Genomic DNA, 21,618 nt, shown 5'->3' with positions numbered 1-21,618 from the left:
GATGCAAATCATTTCTTTCTCATCCATTGCTCTCCAACCATTCCATAAAGGAGCTCCACGGTTATCTCTCCAAGCTTCAAGAGTTAGTTTATGAGCTCTTATTGCTCTATTAATAATAGGAGTGGCGAATGGTAAATGCGAGACGCCGAGATCAGCGTTTTTCTTTGCGGGCCCGAGACATTTTGATTTCTTCAAATGCGAGACCAAGACTTTAAAGTATTTTGAATGCGAACTCAAGACGTTCAGGCTTTAAGATGTTGTGATGTCATTTAACTTTATAAAAAAAAATAAACAAATCGGTACTTAACGACTTTCTTAGCCTTGAAAAAAATCGAGATGCGAGAGAGCTTTGTGAGAAAAATCGAGGCTGTGAGACGCACATAGCTCACTGAATGCACTCGGCCTCACATGCAGTAAATTCATTCGTCAAAGGGTACCACTGCGTTCTTCTGACGTAAGCTCAAGCGAAAATTCTTGTCCAGACTTTTCAGGCATGTGTATGCTGTGTTTGGTTCTTTAACAGGTGCAGGTATCATTGGAGGAAAGCCTATACGGGTTGGCCGAGAGTTGTTCACGGTGACTATAGCATGACAGCTACTCCACCCTGGAAAGTTCTGCCTGGCTTGTATTTGACCTACTTTAATAGTAACCAGCTTTGTTGGGGTGTTTCTGGTAAACATTGAGGCTTGATTCAGTCCTTGTAACTTCTCTCTCTCTACTGAGCACTTTTGAAAGAAGTTTGCCTTGACCTATTTGAAAAGTTGGGTACTGGCGTCTTACTGGTGAACGCAAGCTCGTACAATTTTGTCTCGGCAGATTTTAATGCTCGTCTTCTGACCTTGCTAATGTTTTGCGCAGGGAACATCAGGTTTTTTGGATCTAGTGCGAACCCCCCTTGGTAAATAAAGGCCAAACTCATCACGTGTACACTCTCGTTCCCATCAAGGGAATCCGTCAAGTAGTCTGTTGTCTGCAGAAGTTTGCACAAATGCACCACTCGCGATGTTCGAAGGAAGAATTGCTTGATAACATCAATCTTCTTCCTAAAATTGATTCAAACTCATTACTGCCCATTTTGTGTCAATCTGTTCACATTCCCAGTAGTTTATACAGTGGCCATTATGGTTTAACATGGTGATTATTCCCTTTCCCCGCAAGTTTTCATAGCTAGCCCAAGGCCTACATTCTTGGGCATTTTCCTTCTGCCCCCTGAATTACAAGATGCAATATCTTGGCCGATAGAAAAAATATTCCTTATCTTGTTCTCCTTTAGAACACTTTCATCCAAATCTTTGTGGTCGTCGATGGGCAGTACCATTCCTTCATGGAACCCCCTCCCCCCCTCCTCTTCGGCTGTGGGGGTTTTTCGAAGAAGCCGAGAACGCCTGGGAACGACCTTGGGAACAACGCGGTGAAGACTGCGAGGGACTGGATTTGAATCAACGACGAAATAAATACAACATGGCGGACAAGATGGACTTGAACTTTGAAGAAATTCATTTTTTGCCTATTCCCTCACAAACAAACATCTACGGTCTGACTAAAATAGACAGAAACGAAGAAGGAAACAAAATATTTTTAGCTTCTCTCAGTGGCAGGGTGGTTAGCCTGGAATATCCGCGGAAAGCGCTTGTGCCGCGCTCGAGGGAAGTTCCATTTACTTACATCCCAGGTACGGTGTGTACATACACATGTAAGCTTAATATCAAATTGAAATCTTCCTGTTCGATATAATCAGATCTTCCTCACTGTAGTTCACAGGATTTGAATCAACGACCTAATAAATGCAACATGGCGGACAAGGTGGTACAGTCACTGTATATAAAGGACGCAGCGTGGCCGAGGACTTGAAATCTCTCGCGGGTTCAAGTCCCGCTCTGACCACTTAGCTGGAGCTGTTTCTTGGTAGACCCTAGTTCAACTCCTCGGCCATGCTTGTCAACAGCCAACTGGTCTGCCTTCCGCCAGTTGGGATTTCTAGCCATGTTATGTTCATTTGCATTGTTTTTTCATCATTGGGTTTCATTAACCCTGAAAAGCCCCATTGGGGGAGTTGTCAATTAAGATATTTAGGGGTATTGAATGGTCCCATTCAATTTGAAAGTGCTCGCAAAATTTGGCCTTTGCTCGAATTGCTCGCAAAAATTAGATGGGTGCTCGCTTGCTCGTGTCCGCAAAATTTTTGCAACCGCTCGCATGCTCAGATTTTTGATAACATTCTCTACCGTGTAGCAAAAGCATGATTTGCATCTTGGAAACAAAAATTGATACTGGAAACAATGTTTCCCGTATGGCAAACAGGGAAACATTGGGAAAACATGTGCACGACATGAATATTTCGGGAAAAATGCTTCCTCGTTTTGTTGATGTTTTATTGAAACTGACCAGCTGGCAGCAACAAGAGATTAAATTTGTTGTCTCTCCTGAATGTTTACCTAGGCAAATCAGCCTTTGTCTCATTTGTTGGCTAAGAATGCTGCATCCTCTCTTGTTCAATTTGCAACCATTCTTTGAGCTGTGTGGCTTTACAGAGATCAGCAACATTGGAGATGTTTTTGATTCAAAATTGGAAATCAAACTCTAATGTGGAAATTCAATCAAAATTCAATAATGACAACAAATCTTAGGATGTAGTTTCTTCAACTTCTGATATTTGTTGATTGATCAGTGTCCAACTCTATTGACAATGATGGACTGTTATAGACTGTTGGAATTATTGATTTGTTATGCCCTGTGTAATACCCCAGTCTCGTTCTTCTGTATCAGGGAGAGTCTAATTCTCAGGCATTCCTCATCTGAGAATGATGTCTACTACAGAAATGTATGATTGCAATGGAAGATTTTTTGGATGTTTTTAGAATCAGCAGAGATTGTTTCCATTGATGCCTTCAACAGACCTGAACCAAGCAAGGGATTGGTGGTGGGAATATCATTGATTCTACTGAAGGTACAAAAAGTATTTTGAATACTGGTGGGGTCACAGTGTTACCAGACAAGCAATCTGAAAATGATGCAGAAATGTATGTGAAACTGGCAGTGCAAAATGACAGCTGAATGTTGACAAACTGTTGAAGAATGGAGAAATCAAAAGAGGCCACTTACCATGCAATGAATTTAGTGCAAAGATTTGAAAATAAATTGTCAAAAAAATTGTCTGGTGGAGCATGCCACCAGACCTCCCTAGAGGCTTTCCCTAACCTTCAGCACTCAAATTGGTGTTAGCTGTCTGCTTCATGAAAACAAGCCCTCTACTCCCTAAGTGAATGAGGACCCTACATCAGCTGATACTAGATTTATCAAGAAATGATGAGCCTATATCTGGTGACTGAACCAGCTGTCTTGTATATATTCAATGTGATGTTAATCACTGTTTTTTCCCCTACCCTTTCATTTATTAATTACAGAATTCCCGAAGTCACCAGAAACAGTTCCTCAATATTTATTCAGCATTGGAAAGTAAAGCAGAATTCTCCCTTGACAGTATAGCAGGTGAGCTGATTGTTTTGATTTTGAAGTGTATGACACATTGTCTCATTTCAAGTACATTGTAATGGAGGTGGGCGGGGAAGGGAAATGGACAAAGAGTTCATCAGACATCCCTATTTTAGACCATACTCCACTTTTGTGCTTCTTGTACCTTTCCCAACTGACATCTGGGCATAAAATGTCCGATGTGGATCTTGGATAAATGGTGACTGATTTCTGAAACAATGAGTTCCGAAGGCACAAGCTTTTAGAGGGTCTAGGACCATGCTTCACCAGGAAATGGTTTGGATTTTGTCTCTGTAAACACCCCTTTCCTGGGTTTCTGGATCCGTGCCTGATAGTAATGTCATTACTGATTATTAAAAATAATTTACTTAGATCGTTAATTAATGTGTTAGAATATTTGTTTTTCTCCAGCTTATCACTAACCTTCTCAGATTCCATCCTTCCTCCCTTTTTCCTTCAGCTCATCTCCTGGTAACGTTAATTAATTACGAACGTCTTTTCTCTTGTGTTCCTTTGTTTCCCTGCATTGTACTAAAATAATGTGAAAAGTGTTTACTGAAAACCTGAAAAATTATTGTATCTTTGTTGCTGTTATTTTCAGAGGGATGTCAACATCTTGAGTTGGATTATGTTCCTTTTCAGCTGACACATGCAGAGTGAGATGGATTTAATTGAAATTGAAGATACTGTATTTTATGCTCAATTTTTGTTATGGATCCAAGCATGTTTTGCTTCATGTCCAAAACAAATAATTTGAGTAAATAACTAAATATTAAACAAATGTTGCACTTGGTAAATTACTACGAGCCTCAGCAATGAATTTATTTCATCTATTATTTAATTGCCATTTCAAACTCCCAAAAATGTCATTAAGTCTGCATTATTGGTTAAATTTCATGTTGTGCTGTAGATTGGCCTTTAGAATTAGTTTCTTTGATTTTAGTATTCTTTTGTAATGCTTCCATTTTGATCATCTTTTAATTTTGTTTTCCAGGATTTTTATAAAGGGAAGAAACGAGGTTGTGTTCCTACTTTGTGGAAGTGATGAAAGTGTTCACATGTTCTGTGAGGTTGGTTGATGAGGCAACCTGTAATAGTAGTATTGCAAGTACTGTGCCCAGTGACTGCATGTATGCTTGAAAGCTGTGTACAAACATTTAATATTATTAATAACAGCTCACTTGTAATTTACTTGTACGGGTTTTTAGGACAGGCCTCATCAAAGGTTTGAAGAACAACCAGTCCAGAACTTTTTTCCTGAACTTCAGAATTTGCCAAGCAAGTATGACTCCATGTTTTAGAATGAAATATTTAATCAATAGAAGAGTATGCAAACCTCAATGACATAATGAGGCAGGGAGGGATTTAGAAGGGTGGCCATGCGAGGACTGAGAGAGAGGCCATGGCTCCTCTTTTTTTGTGTATTTTCGAAAAAAACTGACCAAAAAATTGCATAATTTGTCTTTTTTTTGGGGGGGGGGGGGGTGTGAGAGGGGTGTTTGGTGGGTTGCACTTTGCCTCAATTTATTTAGCCCCACTGCTTTCTGAATGTTCTTGATCTGCCCTGGTGAAGAACTGTGCGAGGAAGCTAATTATTAACTCAGATGTGTGATATTCATCGGCATGTTTTTCATGATGATTGTTCTGCTCCTTTATTTAGCGTTCTTTGGTTAGAAGTGGAAACCCAGCAGTGTGACAGACGAGTGACAGTTGTCGGGTGTCAGAATGGACATGTTAAAGTGGCTGTGACCGATCTCACTGGAGGACCAAGTATGATTCTCGTCACACTCCACAGGGAGCAGAAGAGTCTTATTTAACCTTATTCTGAGCTAAATTCACCCTGGTGATACAGTGACGGTTGTTGCTTTATCCAGCTTTCACCTGACTTGTGGATAGAATTTTATTTTTTTTGTCATTAAAGATGTGTACATTATTCATCGTGGTGTAAGATAGGATAGATGAATTTTCAGTCGTTTGTCTCACGATGGAGTCACTTTAAGATGTAGATCGCTATCGTGAGACAAACGAGTGAAAATTCATCTATCCTTTAATTTTTTTGTAGCTGCACAATACTTAGTATGACTACATGTACATACTAGGATTTGAATAGCAAGTCAGATGGATTTGTGTTGGGATTGTGCAGTGAATTTAGGTAGAAATATGTTCAAATAAGCCTCCTCTGCTCCTGGTGCATTTAGTGGCCATGTTGTGACCTTCAATATTACCCTTGGTAAAATTAGGTATTCTCCTTTTTTTCATATACATCTTACTATTACCATGCACCAGAACATTAAGTACAATACCAAATTTTATTTTTTCCGAAAGGGCTGTGTAATGAATCCTGCAATCTGATTGGTTCTTAATAAGTTATGATTTGCATATCTCTGCCCATGGTCATTTAGCTGGCAGCAGGAAAGCTGATGCGTGTCTCGTGTGGCTTGGAATGGAGACATTTGTGGTAGGCTTAAGACAAAAGGGAAATGTAATATTTATCTTATTTTTTGAGGCATATACGTACAAGTTTTTAATTTCTCTTTTTATGGTAATGTTTGCCAGGCATTGTTGAGGAACACACTTTGGACCGTGATGGACCCATATCAAGTGTGAAGTTATATTCACAGAGTTCCAGTGGAAACAAAAGCTCAAGCGGTAAAGCAATCGTCTCAATACTTGTTTTACTGGTGAGAGAGTTAAACCAAAAGCAAAGTAATCACATCTTATCAGTCACAGACCAAACGCGGAAAACAGGAAAATATTTCTAAGCGCGGGAAAACTCGAACACTTTTGGTTTTGCTTCCGATTGGATGAAACTACATCCATCCCGCGCTTCAACACCCGCTACATGAAAGACTCCCTCGCGCACAGAGGTGCGCTGCTCTGGAACTACTTGACAAGCAATTATATCGCGAATTAGTCAGCCTCTCCTGTTATAGGAGTCTCAAGCGGAAACTGAAATCACTAGATAATTTGAAGAACTTTACATTCAAAGTGACATCTGTGTCTACATCCCGGGGGGGGGGGGGCACTGCCATATATGGGCTATATAGGTATGTGCCGCTGTGAAGGGTATGGTTTTCAAGCAGTTTACTCTAGGATAGGGTATATAAATCAGAGCGTTTGGGTCTAGAATAGGGTATAATTTTTCACAAAACTGACTAGTTGGTTGAAGATTTTATGTAGACTAAGGAAACCAGGAATTGCCACTCAAAAATATAAAAAAATCAAATCGGCAAGTTTAAATTTACGCAAATCAGCCTCAACAGTGTCGATAGATGGGGGGGATTTGGGGAGTTTACTCTAGTATAGGGTAGCAAAATTCAGCTGAACTAGCTCTGGTATAGGCTAAGGGTTCCAGTGTTCCAGTGGCACATCACCACCCAGAAATTCCCAAAGTACCTCCCCCGGGGTCTACATGCACTTTCAGATCTTAAGATTTGATTTGTTCACAACGCTTATAAGATTGACTCTTAAAGTAGAGCAATCCACATGAAGTTTAGTTAAATTTTCCTAAGGATTGTATATATCTTAGGTTTCAGATAAATTGTAAATTTTTTGAGTCCAGTAGCACATTAGATCCTTTGTTAAACGACTCCACAAGCTTTGCAGCTTTGAAAAATATCGTTTTAAAATAAAGGGTGATTGTTATTGAAAGAGCAAGATGCGATTTGGTCTGATATGTTGAATCTTTCTGTCCTTTAGTGCCACACTGGTTAAGGCATTGACTGATTAAACCGTGTACGTTTCTTTTTAACTCAGTAGATTTCCGCTGGTGTGCTTGTCTTATTCCAGTAAACTCAAATTTTGTTATACATAGCTGACTGTTATCGTTAGTCACAAAGCTAACTCACTTTGCTCTCTTTGCAGATGATAAAATCAGTGAAAGAACGGAAACAGAATCGACCACAGATTATCATTTGCTGGTCTGCTGTGCAATAGAAGCAAGCGTCATTTACACGTAGGTATCAATTTTAGAAAACCATACAACAGTGTGGAACCCGCTTTACGCGCGATCACCGCTTAGTCAATTTCTAATCTGCAACGATATACATGTACAGAGGGTCACTATAAAATAGAGGTTACCTAGATGCGAGGAAGACAGATCAGTTTCAAATCAATGGAGAATGAAATATTGAGGTCTTAAGAGCAGCTTCGCCTAAATATCAACTAGACTTGGAAATAGCGAAAAAATCGAATTTCTTCAAACTCGCCCAGAATGAAGCCCTACGGGCACTAGTTACAAAAATATCGTTTTAAGTTCGATAAATCAAAAATTATTTTTTTCCGCAATTTTTTCGTTTCGATGCCCCAAATCGGCCAAAATCCATTGAAAATGAGCGGCATATTCAGAGGCTCGTAAACTCAAAAGCAAAAATCTTCATTACAAACTGATTGCACGTCGTATTTGTACTTCCTTTCTTGTCTATTTAGAGCTAAATAGATCGTGATTTGATTAGAACTTAAATATTTGACGAATTTTTTAAGTTAACGACCCAAGTCAGCTTTACAAGAGGTCTACATTTAGCCTATTTTCAAATGCTAAAAAGGCGTTCTGGTACACGGCTTTTCCCGAAATGACTAGTTTGGTCTGAAAGAGCATTGTTTCTTCTTCAAATTACTGAAATAAAATTTTTGGGTAAATAAAATCGTGAGCGCTGAGATAGCGAACTAAATGCAGCACTTCGTCCTGAAAACGTGACCTTTGACCCAAGCGTAACGAAACCAATTACTGCAAGAAAACCCGGAAGAAAAGCAAACGTTCCGTTATTTTGAAACAATTTCTAGTGATATCTCTCCGAAACCATGATTGCAAGAAACTATTTCCAGATATGAAATCTTGCAGGGTCAAAGACGGAGCTAAATGGCGCATTTTGACACAATAACTTTGTTTGCCGAGAATTGAATTGCAGTCAATTCCAGTGAAATTTGCAAACTTGACGTATGTTAGCCGATACTTACCTGAATATTTATATTAATAGAAGAGTCGTCTTCTTGGATTAACCTTCAAAAGAGGCTGGACCCAGATTTGGAAACCTCTAAAAGAAGAAATGTTTAATATTCCGTGACCTACCCGATGCTATAGATTCCATGCACATGCCAACCGCATGTTTGTCGTAAAACCAACTGAACTCCACTGACAGTTTCCATGGGCAACCCCAAAATAAACAATCCCCAAAAATGTAAAGTGAAATTGGCTTTTTTAGTAAAGTGAAATTATTTCTGATATTATTTGAAAACAAGATGCAAAAGAGCAACAAAGTTTTTCTAGACTTCGAGCTTCCTCTCATTTTGCTTAGTCCGTGGAGCGTAACGGGAAAGAATCCACGAGAGGAGACATGGTCGTTTCTCTTCCTCGCTCGTTCAATAGAGTGTTTTCACTCTCGTTGCCAGTACTCATGCGAATTTATTGGAACAAAACAAAGTGTTTACACAAGAAAAGAGTTCAGTTCTCCACAGCATTGATGTGACACACAAACATGGCCGCCGTTTCATTGTTTTGGGACACCAATATGTGATGACACATGAAAACACGCCGTTGAATTTGTTCGCAGTGCATCATGGTTACATTTTCGGTACGTCTTGGGAAATGCGTCACCTCTGGTAAAAGAAAATCATGTTTTGGAAACTTTATGGCACAAATCTTGGGATTGTGCGTGCAACAAAAGATTTCAGCCAGCTGCAAGATTGGAGTCTGTATACATGACGGTATTCTTTGTTTGATCCTCAGGAATGTAATTACCCAGGGTTTTACAAATATGGTAACGTTACCGGAGTCGGATGAATTCGATTGCGTGACGTGCACTTGCATCGCCGATGTGGACTGGGACGGGAATAATGAAATCCTCTTAGGGACATATGGACAGGTCAGATTTGTTTTGAAATCCAGATCTAAATGTCTAACCGTATCCTTTTGTTTAGTTGGTTACGGCTTAGTAGTATAAACCTCCAGTTTTCAGCCTTCATTTTAATGTGCTCTGGGGACTAGAATCACAAAAGGTAATTTTTGTCTTGCCCATAATTCACACGAAGCTAAACGAAACTTCGCGAGCTTTAGCAGCGCTTTATCGTCAAGCTCTGCGAATGCTATCGCGAAATATAAACACAGGAAAGTTCGAAAGTTCCGCGGAAGCAAAAGTTAGCATTTTTTAGCCGAAATTCAGCGAATGTCGTTGCACTACCTCTGCCTAGTGCTGTGCTCTGGATATTTGAGTTTTTAACAACGGCTTTATGTCATTATGCAGTTCCTTCAAGACAAGGTGCAAACATTAATGTTTAAATCGACTTGACGAAGAAAACGAAATTCTTACACTAATTCTAATGATTTGTTTATTAAGATAAGTTTTCGTTTTCGTTTTCGTTTTTTTTAAACAGGAACTTCTCCTTTACAAGTGCGTCTCTCTGGACAACACTCTACAGTCTTCCAGTAACATTGATTTTCAACTTGTTTGGAGAAGAAGTTTTGCCAATCCGCTGTTCGCCATTGAATACCTGGATCTAACTAATGATGGGCTAAAGGAGATCGCAGTGGCGTCGCTCTCGGGGCTACACGTGTTACAAGTGAGTGCCAATTGCTATACACTTTGTTTTTACATCATAACCGTTAATTAAAATCTGTTCCAGCAATCAGGTTTTGTTTCTTTTCCTTTTTGTGGAAAATTCAGATTGGAAAACCATAACGGAGAATATTAAGACCGTGTTGACTTAAACAAAACCTTAGCCAAATTTGACATAGCTACAAATAAAAAATTGTTTTTATCTTGTTAGCGTACACCTTTTTATTTACGATTCCATTTTTGTTTCACAGTTACCTAGCTTAATTTGCCGTATCAATCCTGCTGCTGGTATAGGACACTGTAATTTTGTGCTTCCTATTTTATTTTCTGTAGTCAGTTTACACAAGAAAACTTTTACGTTTTTGTTATTATTTTAGCACAACTTGGACAAAGCAGTCGAGCAATGCCTGTCGACGCTACCGCAAACTTCTCTACAAGATTCACAGGATACAGATTCAATCACGTGAGGATTACAGCTGGTCACGTGCTCAACTTGCGTTGAAACTGGTGCTGAAGCAACATCTCCAACGCCATAAAAGGCAGCCATAAGATTATTGTATGGTTATAAGAATGATCAATGTGAACAAATGCAAGATGGAACTCTTTGTAATAATGAAGCCAGAGGGTGTGGTCTCCTTCAGAGATTCTACCGATATCAACTGGCGAATTCTTCTTACAGACCTTAGTACATAGTCATCGTATTAGTTGCTGAGAAATTCACAATTGATCGCATCAGTGCGGCGTTGAAACCCAGGTTCTATCGCATGGCGTGATTACGATTGCCGATATTCTCCCCTCCCCCCCTGGATGGGATACAAACTCATCACAAGTCCTCCCCCCAGCTGTCCCCTACTCCTGCGTGGAGAGGGACACTTCGATAGTGGCCACGTGTCTTGATCTCGAACTCAACATAAATACACAGGGATTTACAGTTTTCTTGGCCAACGGAAATTAGAATATATTTTTAATTAAACTGATTAAGAGATAAAGATGAAACACTTTATTTACTCACGTTTTGTATGTAGAGCTTGTTTTAAAAAGCGTAACCCTTTGCAGTCCTATTAGACAAACATTTCAAATGATGCACTCGAAGTACAAATCTTATGTTGGTCTTACTGTTACGGCGGCCCCATTATCTAAGTAACCACACTGCTTTCGTTCTTTCTATCTTTAGGATTCAGTTCCCTGCTTAAAGTTTACACAGTATTTGTTTCCACCTAGAAATGCTAGTGTATTCAATTTTGAGTTCGTGGGTGAGAAAATTGCTAAATGGTGTCTCTTTTTATGCAATTGATATGCCACAAATGTTACCTACACCGAAAAATATTTGTCATGTCGTAAACGTGGTCAGTTTGCGTGCCAAACAATTTCAATGTTTACGAATGTACTTGTGCAAAAAATAACCTCCATAAATAGGCGACACAATCAGAAATGCCAAGGCTAAAACTGGCAACGAAGTTATGACTACGCTAAATAACAGTCCCCTGATAGCTTTTCTTTGCACCGGGTGATTCGGTTTGTAAATATACCTGCATCCCAGAACGCTGTATATACTCCAGTGATTTCCAAGTAATTTACTATGCAGGATTTTCTCACCGCAGAGATAACAAAACGGGGTGAGACATCGAGGACAGGACATTTGATCGCAGCCATCCAGTCTCTGGATAAAAACTTTACACTTGGGACACGGGCGGGCGTTCATTGCCCCCTCGCTCTTCTCCTTTGTCCATTCTTTAAACATCTTACTCCCTCGTTTAAAATCCTTGCAGCTCATTGCTTTGTGCCATGGTGCGTGGCAAGAGAAGCACCAATCGAAATGACACTGTTCGCATGTCACTCGCTTTGTTTTGTTTTTCTTCACGCTATGTCTCGCACAGCAGTTCGGACAGGTTTTGACATGCGGGTCTTTGCTCGCGTCTGCAACGAGCCGAGTGAAGTGCTCTTCAAGCAAAGGATACTCCTGTAGGAATCGATGGATAATATCTCGTGATAACAATGAACTACAGTTTGCGCATTCAAGTTTCCATTTTCCTTGGGTTATTTGTAAACGTATGTAGGCTCCCAAGCACGAATCACAGTACACAGAGGCGCATTTTTGATGGATGCTGTTTTGGTGGGCAGGAACACTTTCCAAACAAATGGAACACTCGTTATCGTCGAAATTTCCTCGATTTTCCAATTGAACGGTAGCATTCTCTCTAGTGCTTTCCATACATGAATCGAACTTTCCGCGTCCGCTGGGAAAAAGAGAAAATGTTTGTTTGTATCTCCTCTGATCAGTATGGTCTGCTCCTTTCAATTCGTTGGATTTAGGAGTTCTTCAGGGCGCTATTTACTTTCCACTAAAACACTTGTTTTTACATGCTTAAACTAGATATTGCAAGTATCTTCAATGGCCTACTTCCGTTGTGAGTCTCAAGCAAGTATTTGCGATAAAAATGATTGAGCACTCAAACAAGAATTCATACCCTGCGTAATTTACATGCAGCAGCAATTTTGACATGTGCAGAAATTTGTTTGCAGGCGTTCCACTTGATTGCATATGGCCGTTATATGTTCACGAATGTTGGCAGTTTGATGGACAGATTGCTTGCTTTTCCCTTGTAAAGTTTGTTTTTCGGACGGTCTCTAGGTGCGAAGGCGTTAAATGTTTAAACTGCTCATGAATGGCTTTTGAGCTGGTACCCGTAGCTTAGCTAATTGGACTGCTTTGAGTGAACGGCCAAGTCGCTGGTGTTAGTTATATACTATCAATTAGGAGTGTTTATTAATTCATTAATGAAAGCACCTGCTTTCAAAAACAATAATAACATGGTTTATTTTCACTTGCGACATGCGACGAGTGTTCTTAGGTGCTTAAATCCCAAAATGGAGTTTCAACAGACCACCATTTTGGGTGTGAACGACAAAGAGGCCTGAAAACTAGGCTGGTCGTTGAGGCGATCACCGGCCTTCTCTTGTATCTCGTGCTCAGGCTTCGTCGGATAAGAAGCACAATGGGCTCTGAGGACGAGAATGTAAGTGTTCAGAAATTTGAACCACATACTAAGCTTCTTGTTCAGAGCGTCTTAAACATTTGCCCTTAGCTAATGGTCGATTAAACCAAAAAAGCCCGGCTAACAGTGGAATTTGTTTGCTCACGGGTAAAAAGATGTTATACCCGCGATTGGAATGAAAAGTTGGGCGTCACTTGAATGTATTTCCAAATTCATCAATACTGACAAATGTTACATCTCACCTGAAGTTCTATGGTCTTTTACACTCACCTTAAAGTGCAACATGCTAGAAATTACGCATATTTTGAAGGAGAATCGAAGCAAAAGTGCACTTGAGTAAATGAAGACAATCAGGATCAGCTTATTTCCAAGGTGACCCGGTCTTAGGAGTGATCATGAAGTGGGAAATACGACCATTACGGCACGATTGAGTGATGCAGGAAAAAAAAAAAAACCCGCATGCATATTACGTGAGAGGAACAAATATAACTCTTTTAAAGTTTGGAGTAAGTTCAAGTCTTTGAAGGTACAAAAATAACTATGTAATGATCTTCCATAAGCGAAAATAAAACTGCACATTTTCGTCCCAAAGTTTTAAATATGTTTCTTTATCATAAGGTATTCCACATTTGTTAACTGTTCTTACCTCGCAATAATGATAATAAATCCTTTGTGTTTTAATCTAGATATAATTGTGTCAGTGCTATGTTTTGCAATGTTTCATTGCTGAAATAGCATTTCTGTGAGATAAGCGATAACAAGTAATTTCTTTTATTCCTTTATCCCTGTCATATTCAAATGTCACAAAACTCTTTTGATCTACCGTAAACTGCCGCTTTTAAGCCTCTTCGTTTATAGGCCCATCTACTTGTAAACCATAAAATACCTCCGGTTATAAGCCCCCCTCTAGCTTTCCTTGTTTTGAATTCGTTTTATTACGATTTTTTATAGCTTAATTACCAGTAAATGAAAAACCGATTTCAGTCAACATGTGCAGCTATAGCTCGTTTCGAAACGGTTTTTTTTTATTCCGGTTCAGTAAGCCCCCTCGGATGTAGGCACTCCGTTTATAAGCCCATCAAAAAACCCTTACGAAGTTGTATAAGCCCAGGGCTTGTAAGCGGGCAGTTTACGGTATACCGTTGGGACAGAATGTGGTAATTTGGTTAAGTGCCAATCAATGCCGCGGAAATTAAGGTGTTACCAAGGATGCTGAATTGAACGCTTCATGCATATAAGCTATTAAACACTATTTAAATGAACGTGAATTTCAAAAATTCACTTTCATTATTTTCTTGACTTGTCAATTTCCTGTAATAAAGTAGATCCGATGTCACTAATGTCCATAAAATTTGATCTGAAATATTCACTGTCTACATACATACATACTTTATTCGATGAGCAGGTCGAACTATTTTTCAACTATTGCCTGCGCAGTCGAGGTGAATTTTGGAGGTATCCGTATACAGTCGTGATTTCTCTTTTTCTCATACATTTGCCTGTTGATTTTGCCATCGATTGAGTTCACTGAGCAGTCTACGTAAATTTGGTATTTCCATATTGTTGTACATGGTCTTACCGGAAAAGAAAGTGCAAGATAATCCGAAAAGCTATTGATCCCAGACGTCCTTTGAAATGGCATTTTTTTCAGGCCTTTGCACGCACCGTTGGTTTCAGTCACGGATTCAAAAACAGTGATCACGTGATCACGAATTTCATGATCGTGTGATTAGTGAATCTCCTGCCGTCGGGGAAGATGCTTCACAGTTTGCTTGTAAGTTTGTTGAGGTTCAAACTTTCTAGCAAGATACAGTTCAAGATATGCTACAGAGAAGAGTTCGAACGATGTCAAATGCATCGCATGGTCAAGATTTGCCTCGAACCTGCCACTTTTGAGGAATTTGCCACAGCTGTGCTGCAAACTTTAGCCAAGAGATGTTCGTCATCACGTGATCACTTTTTTGAATCGGCGGCTAAAACCCAACGGTGCGTGAAACGGCCTAGGAAAAAAACAAACAAACAAACAAAAAAACAACATTTCAACAGACGTCTAGGATCAACAGTAGTCTCTACCCAAACCACCCCGGAGTAAATGTTTTCTTCAACGCTCTCCACAGAAAGTTCCCAGTCTCCTGCTGAATTTCAGCGTCATTAACAACTTGATGGGTCACGCTTTTACCAAGCTCTGCAGCGCTGCTCTTAACAACCGAAGATGTGACCAGATCTCCGAGTGAAGCCGCCATAAAACCTTTGACGTCTGGATCCTTCACAAGCTCCGCCAGTAGTAATTTACATGCGTCCTTCGTGTTCTGGTCAAGTATCAGAGCCTTGACATAACTAAGCATTAGTTTTCTAGTTTCTTCATGCGCCATCAGATCAGAGAGAGTGGTCCTTGCGAGTTCAGCAATCTTATTCAACGTTGAAGGATCGCTTAGTACATGTTGGGTCAACTGGATGGCGGCTGCCCTTACGTCATCTCGGTGTAAGACGTGCATCACAAAGGCACTCGCCAGTTTTGTGATTTCTGGATCGTGAAGAACATCTTGCAGGACCGCTCTTGTTACTTCATTGGCCTTTTGTATGACGTTTTCATCAGCTAAATGAGGAAATTTGTAATCATTCAATCAATCAATCAATCAATCAATCAATCAATCAATCAATCAATCAATCAATCAATCCAGCCAGTCAGCCAGCCAGCCAGCCAGCCAGCAACCCGTCTGTTCATTTACCAGTCAGTCGGTCAGTTCGTCATTCCATCAGTCCGTCAGTCTGTCAGTACCAGTACATCCATTTGTCCATCAGTCAGCCAGTAAGTCAAGCAAGCCAGCTAGAAAGCAAACAATCAGAAGATGGATATCACTATAAAATGGGGATTCCCAGGAAAACAAGGGATCATTTGTCAATCTCCAGTAAGAACACAATACTTGTAGCTTGAAATTAATGGCAGTTACCTGCACATCCATGTTAAGCTTTCATTAACCGCTTGAACCAAGGAAGGTGATGGTCAAAGAATAAAACTTTTCTACACAGAAAATGGCTTACTAGAAGATGAACCAGGGCAACAGTTTTTACAAATCTGCAAAATTTTATCTCATTCTGTAAATCCTGTTGATAATCTGACAGTGCATAATTAATTACTGTTTTTGCCATTGTTTGTTGTAATTTACATTTTATGTGAAACTGTTAACAGTTTGGTTTAGGCTGGCTAAAAATCTTTAAGCATTACAAAATTTTGCATCCAAGCTGAAACTTCCATATGCAAAATAAAATGCAAATGGTGGATCTCAAAAATGGGAGGAATTTTGACCCAGCTACAGTGTGCCTTTAAGTTTAAACATGCTCATATCTGTACAAATATCTACATTTATTGCTGTACATGTAAATGTGATGACTGGTTAGGGTATACCTTCCTGGGCAAGAAACAATACCACTACAGTAGTTATTTCATGCTGCAGAACTGGGGTCAAGTTTCTGACCATGATGGACAATAACAGGCCCTTTTGAAACCTAGGAGTGAGATGCTGAAGTGTTCGGAGGGGAGGATGGGGTTGGGGGTGGGGGTGGGGGGGGGGGGAGACTAAGGGGTCACATAGGGTCAAACAAGGCTATAAAGCTGTATTTTAATTAGTTCATAAGCCACACATAATTATTATCTGTTGTTGTTTTCACTAAGGGGATCTGAAGCCGGCTAGGAGTACACCTTTGGCACCTCTTCAAAGGGTATGATTTATATAGTCTACACCAGGGCTTTAATTTCTATAAAAAAAAAAATAATAATGATAATAATAAAAAAACAAAACAAAAAAAAAACAAAAAAAAAACTGAAGTCGCCTTTTCATAACCAGCTTGAAGATAACTCAGATAGCTCAGAACAGGAACTCATTAACACCTAGATTTGATTTCTGGTTTGGTTCCTTGGACAGATCATAAAAACACTGAAAGACCTTACCACAAGCTCCAGGGGAGGGCTTGGAGGGAAGGTAATCCCTATAATGGTCTATAAGGGGTGGCTCTGTCGGTAATGCTTGATGTTCTCCTGTAGTTAGTATTGATCATTGACATCATTGCAAGGGTTTAGATAAGGAATGCAGTGTGTAGGCACATTAAAAGGGTATCTTTTTTTTTCGATAAATTAAAGGTATATGAAAGGAGTATACAGTAGGAGCACCTTTCCTGTCAAAGTGGTATACAAAAGGGTTAAGGGGTTGAACCTCAAGGTGCAGCCTCGCTCTACAAAACTTTGCAGAGTAGTTTCCCTCCTCCCCCCCCCCCCCCCCCGTGGGGGAACAAGTTGTAAACAAACAAAGTAAACAGAACATTTCAAGAGTTTAGTTGGTTTTCATAAGTCTGTTTCCCATTAGTGTAGGCAGAAGTGGTGTGGGGAAGGGGAGAAGGGAGTTGAAACCCACTCTTAACCCTTCTCGTGGATCCGTCCACAGGTGAGTCAGATGTGGTATTATTACGTACTATTACTCACAAGCCAGTTTTCATTGCGTACCTAAAGATCTGCTCGCTACATCTGCTACTTCATCCGCGACATTTTCTCTGAGTGGTTCACGGAAAATGTAAATAACAAATCCTGCCACGATCAGGGCACTTAAACCCCATCTTAATACGGAGTGCCCCCGGACACGAAACGACTCCTCCAAGTCATGCAGTCTTTGTAAAATAGTGTTGGTGTGCGAATGATGAGGCGGCGTATCCAATACATCAGAAACTCCAGCCCCTGCTTGTTTCTTGGGCTGTTCCGAAGCCTGATCACTTCCAAATCTCCTACAACTGTGAACGCACGTTCCCCAAGGAACTGCAGTCAACACAGGTGAAACGTTTGAGTGAAAACTCGATGAGATGAGTCTTGAGCTCTTACGGTATGATAGGGTAAACACATATCTCGTGAAAACCGTGTAGTTTTGGGAAAAAAGGTTAAAAACACGGATTCCGATCATCTTGCCTCTTTCCAAAGAACAGCGGCCATATTGGTTTACCGCTGTAACATTGGCCAGCGAACTTCTCTAAAAGAGCTAGGTAACCGCGTCTCTGGAAGATTCAAAATGGAGGCCAAGCGATGCTCGTGGGAAACTGACTTGCAATGGAAGGCAAGATTGCAATTTATTGAAACGTGGAAAGATCATTACCCGGACGATACGTTGTCAGCGTTATCAATGGTTTGGGCCAACATGAAGTTCCTAGGTTGTAGATATCCAGCTAAAACAGAGGAAATTGTGAGTGAACTTGAGTCGAAGGCGGTCATTTCGATACCGGATAAAGCGGTGAGGAAGCGAAAGCCTTTGATAGAAAATTTCACGATATACGAACCTGAGGAGGGCGATGAAAGCACGAAAAACAATCCCGTGAGTATTCTGAACGAGAGTGCTCAAAAATCCAAGAAAACGATATCTTTTGACGATCTCGGTATCAACAGCGACACGGGATCTTGCTCATGTGCTGTGACGATCGCAGACAAAGTGATTGCTGTGGGCGAAGGGATAGGAAAAAAGCAGGCGAAACGAAACGCCGCTGGAAATGCTTTAGCTATTCTCCGTCCTCGTCAGCCGGTTATACGCGTTGGATCGCGATCACATGAATCCGCACCGTGTGTATCGAGAACCGAACTAGTGTCGAAAGCTTACAAAAAGGCACCGAGCATTGCCGAAGATAACATCGGCAATCGAATGCTTCGGAAAATGGGTTGGACAGGGACTGGAGGGATTGGTAAAGAAGGCCAAGGTCGAGCGGAGCCTGTCATGGCGGTTGGTACAGATGGGAAGTTTGGTTTGGGCTGTGACCCTACCCAAGGGGCGGGGGTGAAAAAAACTTCTGTTCAAGATGTTCTTGTGTCGTTTATTAGTGGTCCTGATCGAGAGATAAAGTTTTCTAACGACCTGTCCAAAGAGGACAGAGCTCTTGTACATAAGGTTTCACAACAGTATGGATTGAAACATAGGTCATACGGTAAAGGTGATGATAGGTACTTAGTAGTTGGCAAGGATTAATAGACAAACAGCTTGGAGGGACCTCGCCCCCAGGATTTTACGCGGCCATTTTTTTCTTGCAGTTTTCTACTCGTAATCTATACGCAGTGGCGGATCTAGGGGAGGGGCCCGGTCCCCCGGGTCCCCCCTTATTTTGGGTGAAAAAAGAAGAAATGACTAAAGGAAGAAAAGCCTGCAGGGCGAGTAAAACAAAACCGCCCCCCCCCCCCCCACCACCACCAGCTCAAAGTCTGGATCCGCCACTGATATTAACATATACTAATACCACTTACTAACATAACTTACTACTTAACAGCGTTGTCCATTACTTACAATATCGTAGCATAATTTACAGTGACAACATAATATACAATATTTTTATGTTATATATAATTTTACAATCTATGTGCAGAAAAAAATAATTACAATTACAGTTATTGCAATTACAGTTACATCTGACTGTATCTTGAATCATTGATAGCTTGTTTCTACCAAATTGCAAGATTTTAAAACGTCATTACTAGGCCCGTGGCTACAAACTTTTCTGCCCGGTCGTATTTTTCTATCGCAAATTGAATGTGCGATAGAGAATTTTTAGCATACCTCAGCTGCATTTTAAATCTCGCAAGTACCATGTCACAACAGATGAGATCATGGCTCACCACCAAGTGAAAACTCGGGAGTCCTTTTGACTAGCCTGGTGACGGGAAAACACACAAAGTATATATGTGTATGTGCCGTTAAAAACAAGTGTGCCTGTTAGTAATGAGTGAAAATTGCTCCATTCTCTGTGATAAATCGTTTAATATTTCAGTACTTAAAAGTACCGTCGAAAAAGAAAATCGCCAGAAAGTGTTGGAAAGAGAAATTAAAGGTTTTGGAGGTGTTTATCTGAAGCGAATTCCTGGGGGAGCGTATTCCCAGGCCCTAAATGATGCGGGTCGGTAAGCGAGGCCTACAATTCATAAAGCTGGCTGCAGCCCTGGATAACTCATGTGCAAAGTTATTACACTCAGTGCTCGGCTAATCATCTAAGGGTGACACACAACACTTGCATCTTCGTGATGTCTGCAATTATGTATTCCCCATTCCGCATGAGGGCAATCAAGCAAAGTGGCCTCTCCTCCTGCACAATCGACATCATCGAGCCAGATAGGATCCAAGCCTTCACCGTATGCTGCACAGCAAAGGGCCGATAAGGCACCCGAGAACCCGAGCTGACGGCACACAACACTGGAAGCATTGAATTTCCAGATGTCATCACAAACTGTCCCCCACGTTCCGTTGTAGTAAACCTCGACTCGGCCATAGCTAGCTCCCCCGTTGACTAAACGCACCAAAGATGATCCATAAGAACATTGAACACTGACGTCTTTACTATGAGTGCAGTCATTGATTCCCCATCCGCGGTGGCTGCATTCAGAAAGTAATGATTCGTTTCCTGAGCATGCGACGTCATCCATCCAAATGGGCCCAGAGCCCTGGCCATGAGAGGCGTCTCCAAAAGCTTGGGTAGCCTGTGGGAAGCCAAGCTGCTTGCACACAACGTTTGCATCATTAATATCCCAACTATCGTTGCAAACTGTCCCCCACTGGCCGCCGTAAAATATCTCCACCCTTCCAGTCCATGGCATGCTACCATTCAGGAGACGGATGGTACCATCTGTTAATGCTGATAATCACAGCCAAAGACAAGAAAACAGATAACGTCGTGAATTATAAAATACGTCTTTCAAAATTCAGGTATACTATATCTTGCCCAGTTGTTTTCCAGCTTGTTGATTATAAAGAATCCGGCAAATAAAAAAAAGTCTAAAACTCTTTTCTTTTTTCCGTTTGGTTAATCGTGCGCCGGAAAGTTAAGGTTCCTTATGAGATATTTAACTGCTGTCCAAGAAGAATTTGATGGGATGAAAAAGTGTAAAGATTGAAATAAATGTTTACCCATACTGCATCTTGGCCTGAGTGGACTAAGGATAACTATTTGGAGTGAATGTTAATCTATCGCAGGTTTATCCCGAGCATTTAATTAACCAGTACCTATTTATACACCTAGGTGGAGAGACGCGCTGTGTTAGCAGTACGTTTACCAGCCATAAGGTCACCTCCGGCATGCCACAAAATTAATAATAATCAAAGAAGTTCTTATTGAAATAAAGGGATCATCAAATATCATTCCTGGTTAAATAGTTCTTTCAGCCGAATGGAAATGCAACCCACCTCGGTAACCTGCTGTAAAGCCACGAGATTCACTTGAACTATCAGAAGTGAACCTGAGGTGAAGTTTGTTCGATGAGCTTGTAATTGGCGAAGGCAACGACGCACCACTGAAAATGTCAATCAATGGCGATGATGGGGAGTCACCATCATAAACAGACAACAAATCGACATCAAGCTGAGTTTCAAAAATATGGAAGGTAAGTTCCAACTTTGAGATTGAAGTCGAAACTAAGCTCCACTGGCAGTCCATATTACTGTGATAAGAGTGACCACTGTTATCGTTGGCAGTATTTGACAATATGATTCCGCTTGCGTTAGTTTGCTCTAGCCACAGACCAACACAGGAACTTGTAACCGTCACTTGCACTGTCAATGTAGAATAAAAAT

The 21,618-nt window shown here is 40.7% G+C and overlaps 5 protein-coding genes across 5 annotated transcripts; 2 read left to right on the top strand and 3 right to left on the bottom strand.

Moving 5' to 3' along the window:
• Window positions 1–1,244: 1,244 nt before the first annotated feature.
• On the top strand, window positions 1,245–11,050 carry LOC145484142 (KICSTOR complex protein kaptin-like). Its single transcript, XM_081462769.1, has 12 exons — window positions 1,245–1,672; window positions 2,859–2,947; window positions 3,405–3,489; window positions 4,094–4,148; window positions 4,487–4,562; window positions 4,701–4,774; window positions 5,153–5,262; window positions 6,049–6,141; window positions 7,357–7,447; window positions 9,218–9,353; window positions 9,862–10,047; window positions 10,421–11,050. Exons 1-12 carry the CDS (start codon window positions 1,462–1,464, stop codon window positions 10,508–10,510), a joined length of 1,296 nt encoding a protein of 431 aa, XP_081318895.1. The 5' UTR covers window positions 1,245–1,461; the 3' UTR covers window positions 10,511–11,050.
• A 76-nt stretch (window positions 11,051–11,126) lies between these two features.
• LOC145484143 (E3 ubiquitin-protein ligase RNF217-like) lies at window positions 11,127–12,318 on the bottom strand. Its single transcript, XM_081462770.1, has one exon. The coding sequence runs from the start codon at window positions 12,253–12,255 to the stop codon at window positions 11,413–11,415; it is 843 nt and encodes a 280-aa protein (XP_081318896.1). The 5' UTR covers window positions 12,256–12,318; the 3' UTR covers window positions 11,127–11,412.
• Window positions 12,319–13,505: 1,187 nt separating this feature from the next.
• LOC145484140 (uncharacterized) lies at window positions 13,506–17,985 on the bottom strand. Its single transcript, XM_081462768.1, has 2 exons — window positions 17,538–17,985; window positions 13,506–15,635 (listed from the first exon to the last, which is right to left on the bottom strand). Exons 1-2 carry the CDS (start codon window positions 17,983–17,985, stop codon window positions 15,109–15,111), a joined length of 975 nt encoding a protein of 324 aa, XP_081318894.1. The 3' UTR covers window positions 13,506–15,108.
• Window positions 17,986–18,052: 67 nt separating this feature from the next.
• On the top strand, window positions 18,053–19,094 carry LOC145484144 (NF-kappa-B-repressing factor-like). Its single transcript, XM_081462771.1, has one exon. It carries the CDS (start codon window positions 18,091–18,093, stop codon window positions 19,030–19,032), a length of 942 nt encoding a protein of 313 aa, XP_081318897.1. The 5' UTR covers window positions 18,053–18,090; the 3' UTR covers window positions 19,033–19,094.
• Window positions 19,095–19,326: 232 nt separating this feature from the next.
• LOC145484146 (scavenger receptor cysteine-rich domain-containing protein DMBT1-like) lies at window positions 19,327–21,572 on the bottom strand. The gene is made up of 2 exons (XM_081462772.1): window positions 21,232–21,572; window positions 19,327–20,683 (listed from the first exon to the last, which is right to left on the bottom strand). Exons 1-2 carry the CDS (start codon window positions 21,479–21,481, stop codon window positions 20,043–20,045), a joined length of 891 nt encoding a protein of 296 aa, XP_081318898.1. The 5' UTR covers window positions 21,482–21,572; the 3' UTR covers window positions 19,327–20,042.
• Window positions 21,573–21,618: the final 46 nt, after the last annotated feature.

This window comes from Orbicella franksi, chromosome 4 (assembly GCF_964199315.1).
Source record: "Orbicella franksi chromosome 4, jaOrbFran1.1, whole genome shotgun sequence".
Lineage (NCBI taxonomy): Eukaryota > Metazoa > Cnidaria > Anthozoa > Scleractinia > Merulinidae > Orbicella > Orbicella franksi.
Note: the sequence above shows the minus strand (reverse complement) of the source record. Positions and strands in the feature narration are given on the sequence as shown.